Below are 12219 nucleotides of genomic sequence, written 5' to 3'. Positions count from 1 at the left end.
TGCAATCTGACTGCCACCCAACCCAATGGATGGAAGGGGAATGGATCCCCATCTGTCTTTTTGGTGAGTCAGATTGGATGTCGGTGGGTGTAAACGGACACATGTCCACTTACACCCGCCACTCCATAGGGTAGAATAAAGGTTCCAATCAGGTCCACCTTAAAAATGGGCAGCTGGACCCGAACGTATCATCCATGTGAAAGGGGCCCTAGGAAAACCACCAGTGCTTGTAAATCTCACAGTGCCACTTCACACTCCTCAAATCTTTGTGAACCCTTAATTTAAGGTCTCTCTGCATTTTGTGACCCCTTAATTTAAGGTCTCTGCATTTTCTCTGTTTCTTCCGGCTCCACAGCATATTCTCTGATTTCTTCTCTGGTCCTGCAGTTTTTTTACAAGCCTCCAAATGCCTCATTTGGACGTAATTCTGGCACATGTACTGTACCACCTAGGTTCCAGCCTTACCAATTCCTGCAAGAGGTCCCTGTCCATATCACAATAATCCATAAAGGGCAGCGCCCGGGGAAGAGGCTCACACACAGTGCCCGCAGCTCCATAGTTGTGCGGGAACTGGAACCTCTCAGCCACACACACAGGCTGACCCTCCCTGTGGAGTTCTCTTGGAGCATTCCTTCCTACCAAGTACTCACTCCTGCTCCATCCCTAGGCAGTAGAGAAACATGAGCAGTAGCTTTGGAACCAGAGGCACCAAGCAATGCCCCCTGTTCCAGAGAGTTTTTTTTTTCTTCAGTTGCCATGATGAGCTGCCCATCAGGGATTGTTAAGCCTGGTCTCATTTTATTTTGAAATCTCTCCATAAATGGCCAGTGAATATCCAAGAAATGACAGGCTGCACTCAGGTAGCACCACTGAAGTAAAAGCAACATTAATCCAACTCAAAACAATCTGCCAGCACATCCTATCTTGAAGCTGCTCTGCATTAATACCAATTTACCTGAATCGGCTTAATTTTAGAGACCATAAATGGGCTTTGATCTGAATGTATGCATTCTAGAAATCATTTTAAATACTTTTTTCTTTATCCAGGAATATTTTCCAAGACATCCTACACAGAGACACATTTGTCAGAAACTTCTTAGAGCAGGTAATATTTATAAGAAACCTCTGTTTGGAAAGAGGGGGAGTTTCGTAATGCCAATTATTTATACAGTATAACACAGTCCTCTCTCTTGGTGCAGTGCAAATTAATGTGTGTTTTTGCTGTAGTACAAACTATAGATGTGAACCTGGGGTGATGTTACCCACTTCTAGGAAAAGCTTGAAAATAAATGGCATATTCTGTTTGCCAAGTTAAAAACCTAACTGAATATTTAGTTTGCTAAAATATTGTGTATCATATCTATTGCCTATAAAAATGTGTTGTAACTCTTTTTGCAGCCAATTCTTGTATATACTGTCCAGCAATGACTTTTCTCACGGCTGTATTCCTGATGATGACAACAGTGGACCATGTTTGCGTAGCATTTGCTGAAAATGGCCACTTGTAGTTTCCATCAGAAGCACATGTGACAGGGTGAAAACAGGAGCTCAAACAGGAGATAGGAATGGAGCATTGTTATCCTATATTAAGAAGTGTCTAAACAAGGACCTTCATGGCAGAATCGTAAGGTAGCTTAATTAAAACTGCAGAAAATCACATTAACATGTTAAAGATTATTTGAGGTTTTGGTGCTCTAGTTTAATAATTCCTTAATATGTCTAATCTGTGCTGTTTTAACATGAGAATGCAGCCTATTCTTTTGCTGGTTTCCAGTGCCTCATAAATAAAATGCATCACTGGGTATGCTTTTATTCTGTGCAGTTCACTAGTATATTCTAGAGAGCTTCCTTTTATCTCCAAAGCTCTTTCTGTTATTAAAATTCATTTAATTTATCTTCTCAAACTGAATGTTGTCATGGGCTTTTCTTTACCAATGTTATTTCCAATGCATTTTATGAGTTTAATCATCCCTGTCCCGAAAATGAAATTGCAAAAATCTTTTCCTCATAAAAGAAAATGGTAAATATTCACCTATCCCCACTGCCTGTGACATCAAACTATACTATTATTAAAAAGAAATTGTCCATAGAAGTCTGCTGAGAACTGACTTTTCCAGGAGCATTGATTTCCTGGTCGCCCACTGCGCTCAGTGGTGCGGTTGATCTCATGGTCCCCCAGAGAGCACAGTGGTTCTTCCCATTGACCTCCTCATCACTGTGATTGACATTCCCACTAGCGTTGGTTTCTCAGTGGATGGTTCCTCCTCTTCAACAGAGTGGTATTCAGCAGGACGTACTGCAGGAAAGGTGAATATTTCCTTTTACAGAGAACTGGTTTTCCATCATTTCATTTCATGTTTGTGACATGGTTGTTTTAACTTTCATCCATGCCTACATTATATTTAGTCCACTTTTCTGTCTGAATTCCACCATTCATTTAAAGCAGAACTACATTGAGAGAATTACTCACTCCTCACTCTTGCCAGCCTTTATTATTTTCTCCCAGGCTATTTCCGTGTACCAGGTTTTCGCTTGATTGGCCAGTGACGGAATGACGTCTTCCTACGCATGTAATTGGGAGCCATCATTCATCGAGAATGCTTGCTGAGATGCACATACAATAGAAGACTGCATGTTTGGTATTGCAAACGAGATATTGCATGTCTCTTTTGCAATAAAGAACTGCCTGCTCGCAGTTATTTTTTTCCTATTAATTAGCTTTAGTTCTGCAATTGTGATAGTCTGGATTCATGACAAAATTAATTTATTAGTATGATTTTAGTGTAGAAAGACATATTCGATATCTTTGCCTGATTAGTTGAAATGGTTAAAGAGGCATTTCACCTGGAGAATCACTCTTTATTTTCTAGGTATTCCATTTGAAACCAAACCTATCTCTAAGAAGCACATTTCTGGCACAGTTTTTGCTAATACTTCATAGAAAAGCTCTTACTCTAATAAAATACATTGAAGATGACACGTAAGTTTTTTCCATGTGTGTTATTGTTACTATAATAATGATGCCAGTAATTGTATAGTGTATGGTTCATCACTTTGACGGGCAGCCTCACCAACCAATAGTGAGGTATGAGATGTAGTAGGGGCTGGGCCATAGTCAAAGACCGTAGGGACTGGTTGTGATCTTATCAATGCCCCAAATTTCCACTGGGTGGAAGGCTGTTAAAATGCAGGCACAATTGCAGGCGTCTGGAGAAGAGGGCTAAAGAATGTAAGTGTCATTTTAAATGCTGTCGTTATCTGATTTCTTTTATGGTTCTGGACAAGTGAAGAGAAATCTTAAAAAGGAGACGGGGGGGGAAAAATACTGACAGAATTTCTAAACCTTCCATAGTTGGCTGGAATCTGCATTTAATTTCTGCTTGTGTCCCCAATGCAGGATTTCCCTACCTTTCCAATTCTAAAACTACACAGGAAGGTAGAAGTCTCTCCCTTACGTTCTAGCCTCTCTGATGCTTGTCATATAGAACTAAGCAAAAATGTTTCAAATGGGTTACTCAGATAGCAATTAACAGTTGACAGAAGTTTTATCTCTATCAAACATCATCAAAGGCAAAATTTAGGAAGACTTCCACAGCCTTTTTCAGAGTTTGGTGAGGTCATTGAATGTTTGTTTTTAATTTATAAATTGTAATTAGGAAAAAAATATATACAACTGAGAAAACCATGTACCCCATACTCATTCACATGGGGGGGGGGGTGAGATCTGGGGGCCCCCTTTGGTAAAGCCCTTGCCCTTGTCCCCATCAACATGGGCGTGGTACGGATTGGTGGAGCCTGGGGAACCCCACGCCATTTTTTTTTCTTAATTTTTAATTGCTGGCAATTTTTTTTTCTTTTTACATTCAGCTGTCAGCGGGGAACTCGCTGACAACTGATGACTAGTTACATTACCGCATGTTTTCACTACCAAAATACTGCATGACTTCATAAAATAACTCATGCGCTATTTTAGTAGCGTTTTTTAGTGAATGACCACAAACTTTTGTGCAGTACCTTGCCACATACAGTACTTGGATGCGGTAAGATAGCGCTTTGTGAATTGTCCCCACAGAGAGATGGAAGCACTTTGTCAGAAGCAGTTGGCTGCTCAGGTTATTAAAGAAAATACAAAATACATTAATTTGACAAGTATTAAATAGATTTTATTAGCTCCTAGTAAAATTAAGAAGTATTTTTTTGTCAATTTTATTATAAAACATCTTAACAGGGTATTTTTTAAAACTATGTGCCACACCTAGTACCCTACCACTCCTCCCATTCCCCTTCTTCCCTTCCCTCCATTTTTTTTTTAGCTGCTCCTTAACACCACTTTTCCCTACCCCCTTTTTCCTTGGTAGCTTTTTCTCCATACTCCTCTATAATACTGTAGTATATATAAGCTGGTTTTCTCTGACGAATTTACGTGATTGATGGAAAATCCCTCCTGCAAGAAACTGTTTGAACTAGTTTAGTCTTTCTCTTCAGTCATGCCCCTGACTCATACTAAGCCTTATGTTAAGTGCAGTTGTCACTGGTACTCTAATAAAAGTGGTTGTAAACGTTAGACATGAAATTAAAACAAAACATATTCCTCTGCAGCGTGTACTTATCTCAATCCAGAGCACTAAGTGTCATTTCTGTCTGTTGGCTCTTTCATCTGCTATCAGCATAACTCTCTTATGACGAGTTTCCCTGACACCAAGGGAAAAATGGTGATCTTGGATGGAGCTCCAGCTCATTGACAGCCTCAGATCTGTTCCTGTTTGCTATGTGAAGGGGGTTGTTTTCCTTCCTTCCAATCAGCTCTCAGAGCTCTCCTCGCTGAATGTAACTTTCCCTGCCCCTGCTTTTCAAGGCTGAGTGATCCTATGTAAATTCTGCTCTTTGGATGTAGATAAGAGAAGACTGCAGATAAACGGGCACAATTTATGTGGGATGATTTGTTTCATCTCTGTGTATCACCTGAGGCCAGTCACTTCACTGGGTATATGTAGGTCAGTGGTTCTCAACCTTTCTAATGCCGCGACCCCTTAATACAGTTCCTCATGTTGTGGTGACCCCCAACCATAAAATTATTTTTGTTGCTACTTCATAACTGTAATTTTGCAGTGGGAGGACTAGCGCCCCATCACTGATGTCAGTGGGATGAATAGTGTCCCATCGTTGGTATCAGTGGGATGAATAGTGCCCCATCGTTGGTATCAGTGGGATGAATAGTGCTCCATCATTGGTGTCAGTGGGAGGAATAGTGCCCCATCGTTGGTATCAGTGGGAGGAATAGTGCCCCATCATTGGTGTCAGTGGGAGGAATAGTGCCCCATCGTTGGTATCAGTGGGAGGAATAGTGCCCCATCATTGGTATCAGTGGGAGGAATAGTGCCCCATCATTGGTGTCAGTGGGAGGAATAGTGCCCCATCATTGGTGTCAGTGGGAGGAATAGTGCCCCATCATTGGCGTCAGTGGGAGGAATAGTGCCCCATCATTGGCGTCAGTGGGGGGAATAGTGCCCCATCATTGGCGTCAGTGGGAGGAATAGTGCCCCATCATTGGTGTCAGTGGGAGGAATAGTGCCCCATCATTGGTGTCAGTGGGAGGAATAGTGCCCCATCGTGGGTGTCAGTGGGAGGAATAGTGCCCCATCGTGGGTGTCAGTGGGAGGAATAGTGCCCCATCGTGGGTGTCAGTGGGAGGAATAGCGCCCCATCGTGGGTGTCAGTGGGAGGAATAGCGCCCCATCGTGGGTGTCAGTGGGAGGAATAGTGCCCCATCGTGGGTGTCAGTGGGAGGAATAGTGCCCCATCGTGGGTGTCAGTGGGAGGAATAGTGCCCCATCGTGGGTGTCAGTGGGAGGAATAGTGCCCCATTGTGGGTGTCATTGGGAGGAATAGTGCCCCATCGTGGGTGTCATTGGGAGGAATAGTGCCCCATCATTGGTGTCAGTGGGAGGAATAGTGCCCCATCATTGGTGTCAGTGGGAGGAATAGTGCCCCATCGTTGGTGTCAGTGGGAGGAATAGTGCCCCATCGTTGGTGTCAGTGGGAGGAATAGTGCCCCATCGTTGGTGTCAGTGGGGGGAGGAATAGTGCCCCATCGTTGGTGTCAGTGGGAGGAATAGTGCCCCATCGTTGGTGTCAGTGGGGGGAGGAATAGTGCCCCATCGTTGGTGTCAGTGGGAGGAATAGTGCCCCATCGTTGGTGTCAGTGGGGGGAGGAATAGTGCCCCATCGTTGGTGTCAGTGGGGGGAGGAATAGTGCCCCATCGTTGGTATTAGTGACACAAATGATGGGGCACTATCCCTTCCACTGACACCAATGATACTTACCTTGCTGACTCCTGCTCCAGCCTGGGCTCGCTCTCTCCCTCTCCCATCTACAGGCAGCATACCTGGCTGCAGCAGCAAAATTTGCACTTACCTGTCAGCTGTCTTCCTTCTCTGGCCTCTCTCTTCACTCGCTCCTGCAGCTCCCTCGATCTTCTCCGATCTCCGCGCGCTGCTGCTCGGCTCCTCCTCTCCAAGCTCCACCTCCTCGTCGGTAATTGGCCACCTGTGTGCCTCTCCTGAGCTACAGTTCCGGTGGCCAATCAGCGGCGAGGAGGCGGAGCTGTTGAGTGATCCCGGAGGTGTGGCCAGGTTACAGGGGCAGCATATCATCCCGCCCGCAGATCGCCTGAGACAGGAGCGGTGTCTCGGTTCCTAAGACCATCGGAAATATGTGTTTTCCGATGGTCTTAGGCGACCCCTGTGAAATGGTCGTTCGACCCCCAGGTTGAGAACCGCTGATGTAGGTGTATACAACAACTTTAATGTACAATATGTTACAATATCTAATCTGGGAGGCCTCATCAAAACAACCTGCACTTTCCGATTTCTGGAATATCTAACTTTAGCTTCCAGTTGCATGTCTAGTAGGATATTTCTTGTTAATTTATCATATACCATGCTGATTCTTGTCAAACTGTGTATCCCGGAGATGAATCTATAAGTAAAGAGTTAAAAAAAAACTGTACCAAATAAACATTGTGTACCTGTAAAAAAAACTAATTTTTTTTAGGTAGTCTAATTGATCAAACAAAGTTAAGCAACCTAAAGCACATAGATTCTGCTAATTTTTGCATGGACATCGGAAGGGTTAAATGGGTGCAATTGTTTTTTATTTATATTTGTGGTTTTTGTTATTTTTTTCATGCTTCTCTTTAGCAAAATTTACTGTAATTTGTAGTAATGATCTATAGTTCCCTGATATCAGTAAACAATACATTATTATTGCAGTGGTATTTTTGGTGTAGGAGTGGGCAAGGCAGATCTGGATCAGCTTTTCTATGCTACAAGGTGACCATCTGAGCTCATAGGGAATCCCAGAGATGCCACAGGAATTTCTCATGTACTTGCAATGTGTATGCTACCATAGTGTTTCGTTGGAGAGAGACAGCTTGATTGGATATTCACTCTCTCTGAAGCCAGGATGTGCACTGCAGAGGAGGAACACAGTAGATACTAAAAGTGATAGTAGAGAATGTGCAAAATTAAAAAAGGTGTCCTGCCAAAGTGTATATGGCTGGTGAGCATCTTAAAAGATTGCTTGCCTCTTTGTAACTGATAAATAATATGTAGACATGGCAAGGTGGTACTTTACTGACCAGCAGACTGATATGCATCCAGTGCAATATCGATTTCTTTAATAAATATGTATTGTAAAAAAAAAATGTTAATGCTTAAAACCCCTTATGAAATATGATATTTTTTACTTATATTTTTAAAAATGTCATGTGCATATATAATTGCTGTAAATAACATTGGGACAACCCTAACAGAAAATGTCATATATGTTGACATTGTGTAGGTCTTTGTTAATGGAACACCTTTGGTGCAGTGCTAAAAACATAAATGTCTCAAGGCCCTAGCTCCTATTTTGTTAGTCGTGTTCTGATGTGTATTTTTTTGTTTTGTTTTTTTTCTAGACAAAAGGGGAAGAAAGTGTTCAAATCTCTGCGCAGTTTGAAAACTGATCTGGATCTGACAGCAGAGGGCGATCTCAACATAATTATGGCTTTAGCTGAAAAGATCAAACCAGGACTTCACTCGTTTATTTTTGGGAAACCTTTTCACACAAGTATGCAGGAGCGTGATGTACTAATGACATTTTAACACTGAACTTCCACTTGAATGGACTTTTGGAATTGTGCAGTATTCTGGAAAACTGGGGCCATTGTCTCAACAAAGAAGATATTTTTACTTGCTCTAGGTAGTTTATGCAGTTATGCTACCTTATTATTATGTAGTTTTACTAGTGATTTTTAGTGTTTAAATCAAAAGCTACTATCACATAATTTCTTTCTCTTTTGTGAAGCATGCATAGTTCTTGTTGCATCTAACGCACACTTTAAAAAATCTCTAATCTTGTGCATGTTGTATTTATTTAATGTGAACAAACCTGACTACTAAATTAAAGCTGAACTCCAGGAAGATATAAAATACACACATTGATGCAGTTCTATATTTAATAATACAGTGGATATAAAAAGTCTATATGCCCCTGTTAAAATGTCATGTTTCTGTGATGTAAAAATATGAGACAAAGATAAATAATTTCAGAACTTTTTTCACCTTTTAATGTAACCTATAAACTGCACAACTCAGTTGAACAACAGATTGAAATCTTTTAGGTGGAGGGAAGTAAAACTAAAAAACTAAAATAATATGGTTGCATAAGTGTGCATACCCTTAACTAATACTGTGTTGAAGCACCTTTTGATTTTATTCCAGCACTCAGTCTTTTAGGGTATGAGACTATCAGCATGGCACATCTTGACATGGCAATGTTTACCCACTCTTACTTGCAAAAACACTCCAAATCTGTCGTTGTCATGCTGAAAGATAAAGTCCCTCTTCATGTTCAGCTTTCTAGCAGAAGCCTGAAGGTTTTGTGCCAATATTGACTGGTATTTGGAACATAATTCCCTCTACATTGACTAAGGCCCCAGTTCCAGCTGAAGAAAAACAGCCCCAAAGCATGATGTTGCCACCAAAATGCTTCACTGTGGGTATGGTGTTCTTTTGGTGATGTGCAGTGTTGTTTTTGCACCAAATCTATCTTTTGGAATTATGGCCAAAATGTTCAACCTTGGTTTCATCAGACCATAACACATTTTCCCACGTGCTTTTGGGAGACTTCAGACTTAGCCGGGCTTGGATGTTTTTCTTCGTAAGAAAAGGCTTCTGTTTTGCCATTCTATCCCATAGCCCAGACATATGAAGAATACGGGAGATTGTTGTTACATGTATCACACAGCCAGTGCTTGCCAGATATTCCTGAAGCTCCTATAATGTTGCTGTAGGCCTTTTGGCAGCCTCCCAGACCAGTTTTTTTCTCATCTTTTCATCAATTTTGGAGGGACCTCCAGTTCTTGGTAATGTCACTGTTGCGCCATATTTTATCCACTTGATGATGAATGTCTTCATTGTGTTCCATGGTGTATCTAACACCTTGGAAATTTTTTTGTACCCTTCTCCTGACTGATACCTTTTAACAATGTTACCTTTTTAACCTCTGATGCTTTGGAAGCTCTCTGCGGACCATGGCTTTTGCTGTCGGATGCCAGATAAGACCTACTAGAACAGCTGACCTTTATTTGGGGTTAATCAGAGGCACTTTAAATGATGGCAGGTGTGTACTGACTCCTATTTAACATGATTTTGAATGTGATTGCTTAATTCTGAACACAGCTACATCCCCAGTTATAAGAGGGTGTGCACGCTTAAGCAGTGACATTGTTTTACTTTGTTTACTCTCCCCCCTAAAAAATTTCAGTTTGTTTTTTTAATTGAGTTGTACAGTTTATAGGCCACATTAAAGGTGGAAAAAGTTCTGAAATGATTTAGCTTTGCCTCATTTTTTTTTACATCACAGAAACCTGACATTTTAACGGGTGTGTAGACTTTATATATCCACTGTACATCATTAAATGTATGTCTTTTTAAATTCAAGCAGTTTAAAGTGGAACTTTAGGCTAAGGAATTAAGATTGACAGACAGATTTTAATGCAGAAGAGACATGCTTTCTCTTCTGCATTAAAGCTACTTACCTGCCTGTCTGCCCTTGTGCATGCGCAGCTCACTGTACAAGTTCAGCAATGCTGAATCTGATCAACTCCCGCGCAAGTGCTGCAGTGATATCATCCCCACCTGGCCAACGACAGCGGACAGTGATCAAGACCTGGAAGCCAGCCTCCCAAAGATGTCAGTGGCTGAGCAGGGAGCTCAATGACACAGCATCGCTGGAGCTGAGATGAGTATTGTTCCACTTTACGTTTCTTGCTATTGGCCTCCTGCAGACCCTGTACAGCAAAGCACAGATAGGGTGAGGTAGAAGCATCACAGGGGGCCATTTAGTAGTGCTCATCTGCCAACATGAAACAAGCTGATAGGTGCATAGAGACAGAGTCATTACCCTGCTGTGTATCCATTCACAGAGAATGGGGAAGGGACAAGACCTGAACTGAAGCATAGAAAAAAAAGAGGTTTTCTGCCCTGCAAGGCAGTGCTATTTAAATCTCACATATATATAGTGTGTGCGTGCGTGCGTGCGTGCTGTTTGCCAGGTGTTCAGTTTTAATGAAGAATATTTTCTGTGAAACAAAGACTTATTTGCACTACCCTTTGAACATGCTACCGTTGCTAACTAAAGAACTGGATGTAACACAAATTCTGCTTAATGGGCTAGTGATCATACCAAAATAAATAAATCCATTGGTTATGAAGTGTTTAAAAGCTAGATGTACCTTGTATATTTATGTATTTTCTCAAAGAGACCAAATACATTTCCTTGAGGAACCTGAGAAGGTTTATTGAATACCAATTGCTGCTCCTTCCACTGCTAACTTGGAGAAAGGTGGGTGAAGTAAGTGTTTCTCAGCATTGTGTCTTCAAGTTAACCACTCCTTGACTTGCTTACCTCAGGTTTTCTCTAGCAGGACATTTTCCTTATCCTCCATGGAGGGACACAATATTGTAAAATTGTCTATGATGTGGGTTATACTGCTGCCTCCTTGATGTTTGGATACTGGCAAAATAAAAAACAGTATGCAAAGCAAGTATCCAGCACAGCACAATCCTCAGATTTTTTTTCTTTCACTGTAATCGCATAAAAGTAATCTGCTTATGTCTCCGTTTTTTCTCATCAGTCAAGGTATTTGTTACCCTGTGGATATTTTTCTTCAGTATCTTCAATCAAGACCTCCAATATGCTGTTTTAGCTGGTTTCTTTATAGCATCTGGATTGGCATATCCTCAGCAATAGCTTTGGAGGCTGGATTCCACAAAACTTAAAAATGTGGGGCTAGCCTGGAATGTGACTTGGGCACTTGCCTTTGGTTCTTTGTAAACCTTACTGTATTGTGTTAGCCGCAGAGGGATCTCCTGGTCCAGAGCTTTAACACAGCTTCTGATGTAACCCAATTTCTGCAGAATCACTCTGACAGTCAGCCTATGGTTGTAACAAAGATAAACTTGGGAATTTCCTCGGTTTAGCTTTCAAATTCCTACCTGCACATCACTGCACTAGTATTTTGCAGGCTACTCTGGTGTGTGACTTTTTTCATGAAGCTCTGCATCATAGTGCTCTCCAGACCTCTGTGTGCTGTGTTAGGCAACGGCAGGGTGCCCTCTCGGCCTAGAGCTCTGACACGACCCTTAGTGTGCCCTAATCTCTTCAGATATATTGAGTGAATAAAACTGTGGCCTGAACCCTGATATACAAACTGGAAAGTGCAGGTGGTGGGGATATTTTGGGGAGCACAAATAAACAGAAAAGGGGGGGGGGGGGTAAAAATCCTTACAAACTTTATTGTTTACAACTATACAGCTAAAAATCCACAATATCAGCCATAGCTTTGGAAGTGTATCCCACAAAACACAAAGTTAACAAAAAATATAAATCTTAACCATGGTACATTTTCTGATCTACAATCTCTCAAATCGGGATTGATGATGTAACATAAATGTGTAAAACAGACTTCTGCCCAAATACCCAACGTGTTTTGAGGCTTGGTCCTCTTCAGGGCAAACCAGATGGACTTTACTGTTCAAGGTAAAGGAGAAGATAAATTACATCAACCAAATGCCATTTGATATCCTATAACAGGATCTATAAGTGAAGTATTTACACCATTTTGTATTAAACCTGTACGGTAAGTTACATCAAATTTTTCAGTAAGGAGA

General features: G+C 41.5%; 1 protein-coding gene across 3 annotated transcripts in view; it reads left to right on the top strand.

Annotated features, from left to right (window-relative positions):
• Nucleotides 1-10774, top strand: part of C9orf72 (C9orf72-SMCR8 complex subunit) — an 81736-nt gene extending 70962 nt beyond the window's left edge. For all 3 annotated transcript variants that reach the window (XM_089678052.1, XM_089678055.1, XM_089678054.1), the window contains exons 8-10: nt 1048-1105; nt 2871-2980; nt 7962-10774. In XM_089678052.1, the coding sequence (XP_089534178.1) occupies nt 1048-1105; nt 2871-2980; nt 7962-8148 (355 nt within the window). In that variant the 3' untranslated portion in view covers nt 8149-10774. The remainder of the gene's footprint in view (nt 1-1047; nt 1106-2870; nt 2981-7961) is intronic.
• The last annotated feature ends 1445 nt before the right edge of the window (nt 10775-12219 follow it).

The sequence above is a fragment of the Staurois parvus genome, unplaced genomic scaffold (genome assembly GCF_062004578.1).
Source record: "Staurois parvus isolate SC_StPar_1 unplaced genomic scaffold, SC_StPar_1.0 ptg000198l, whole genome shotgun sequence".
Lineage (NCBI taxonomy): Eukaryota > Metazoa > Chordata > Amphibia > Anura > Ranidae > Staurois > Staurois parvus.
This window is presented reverse-complemented; position numbering and strand designations above follow the sequence as displayed.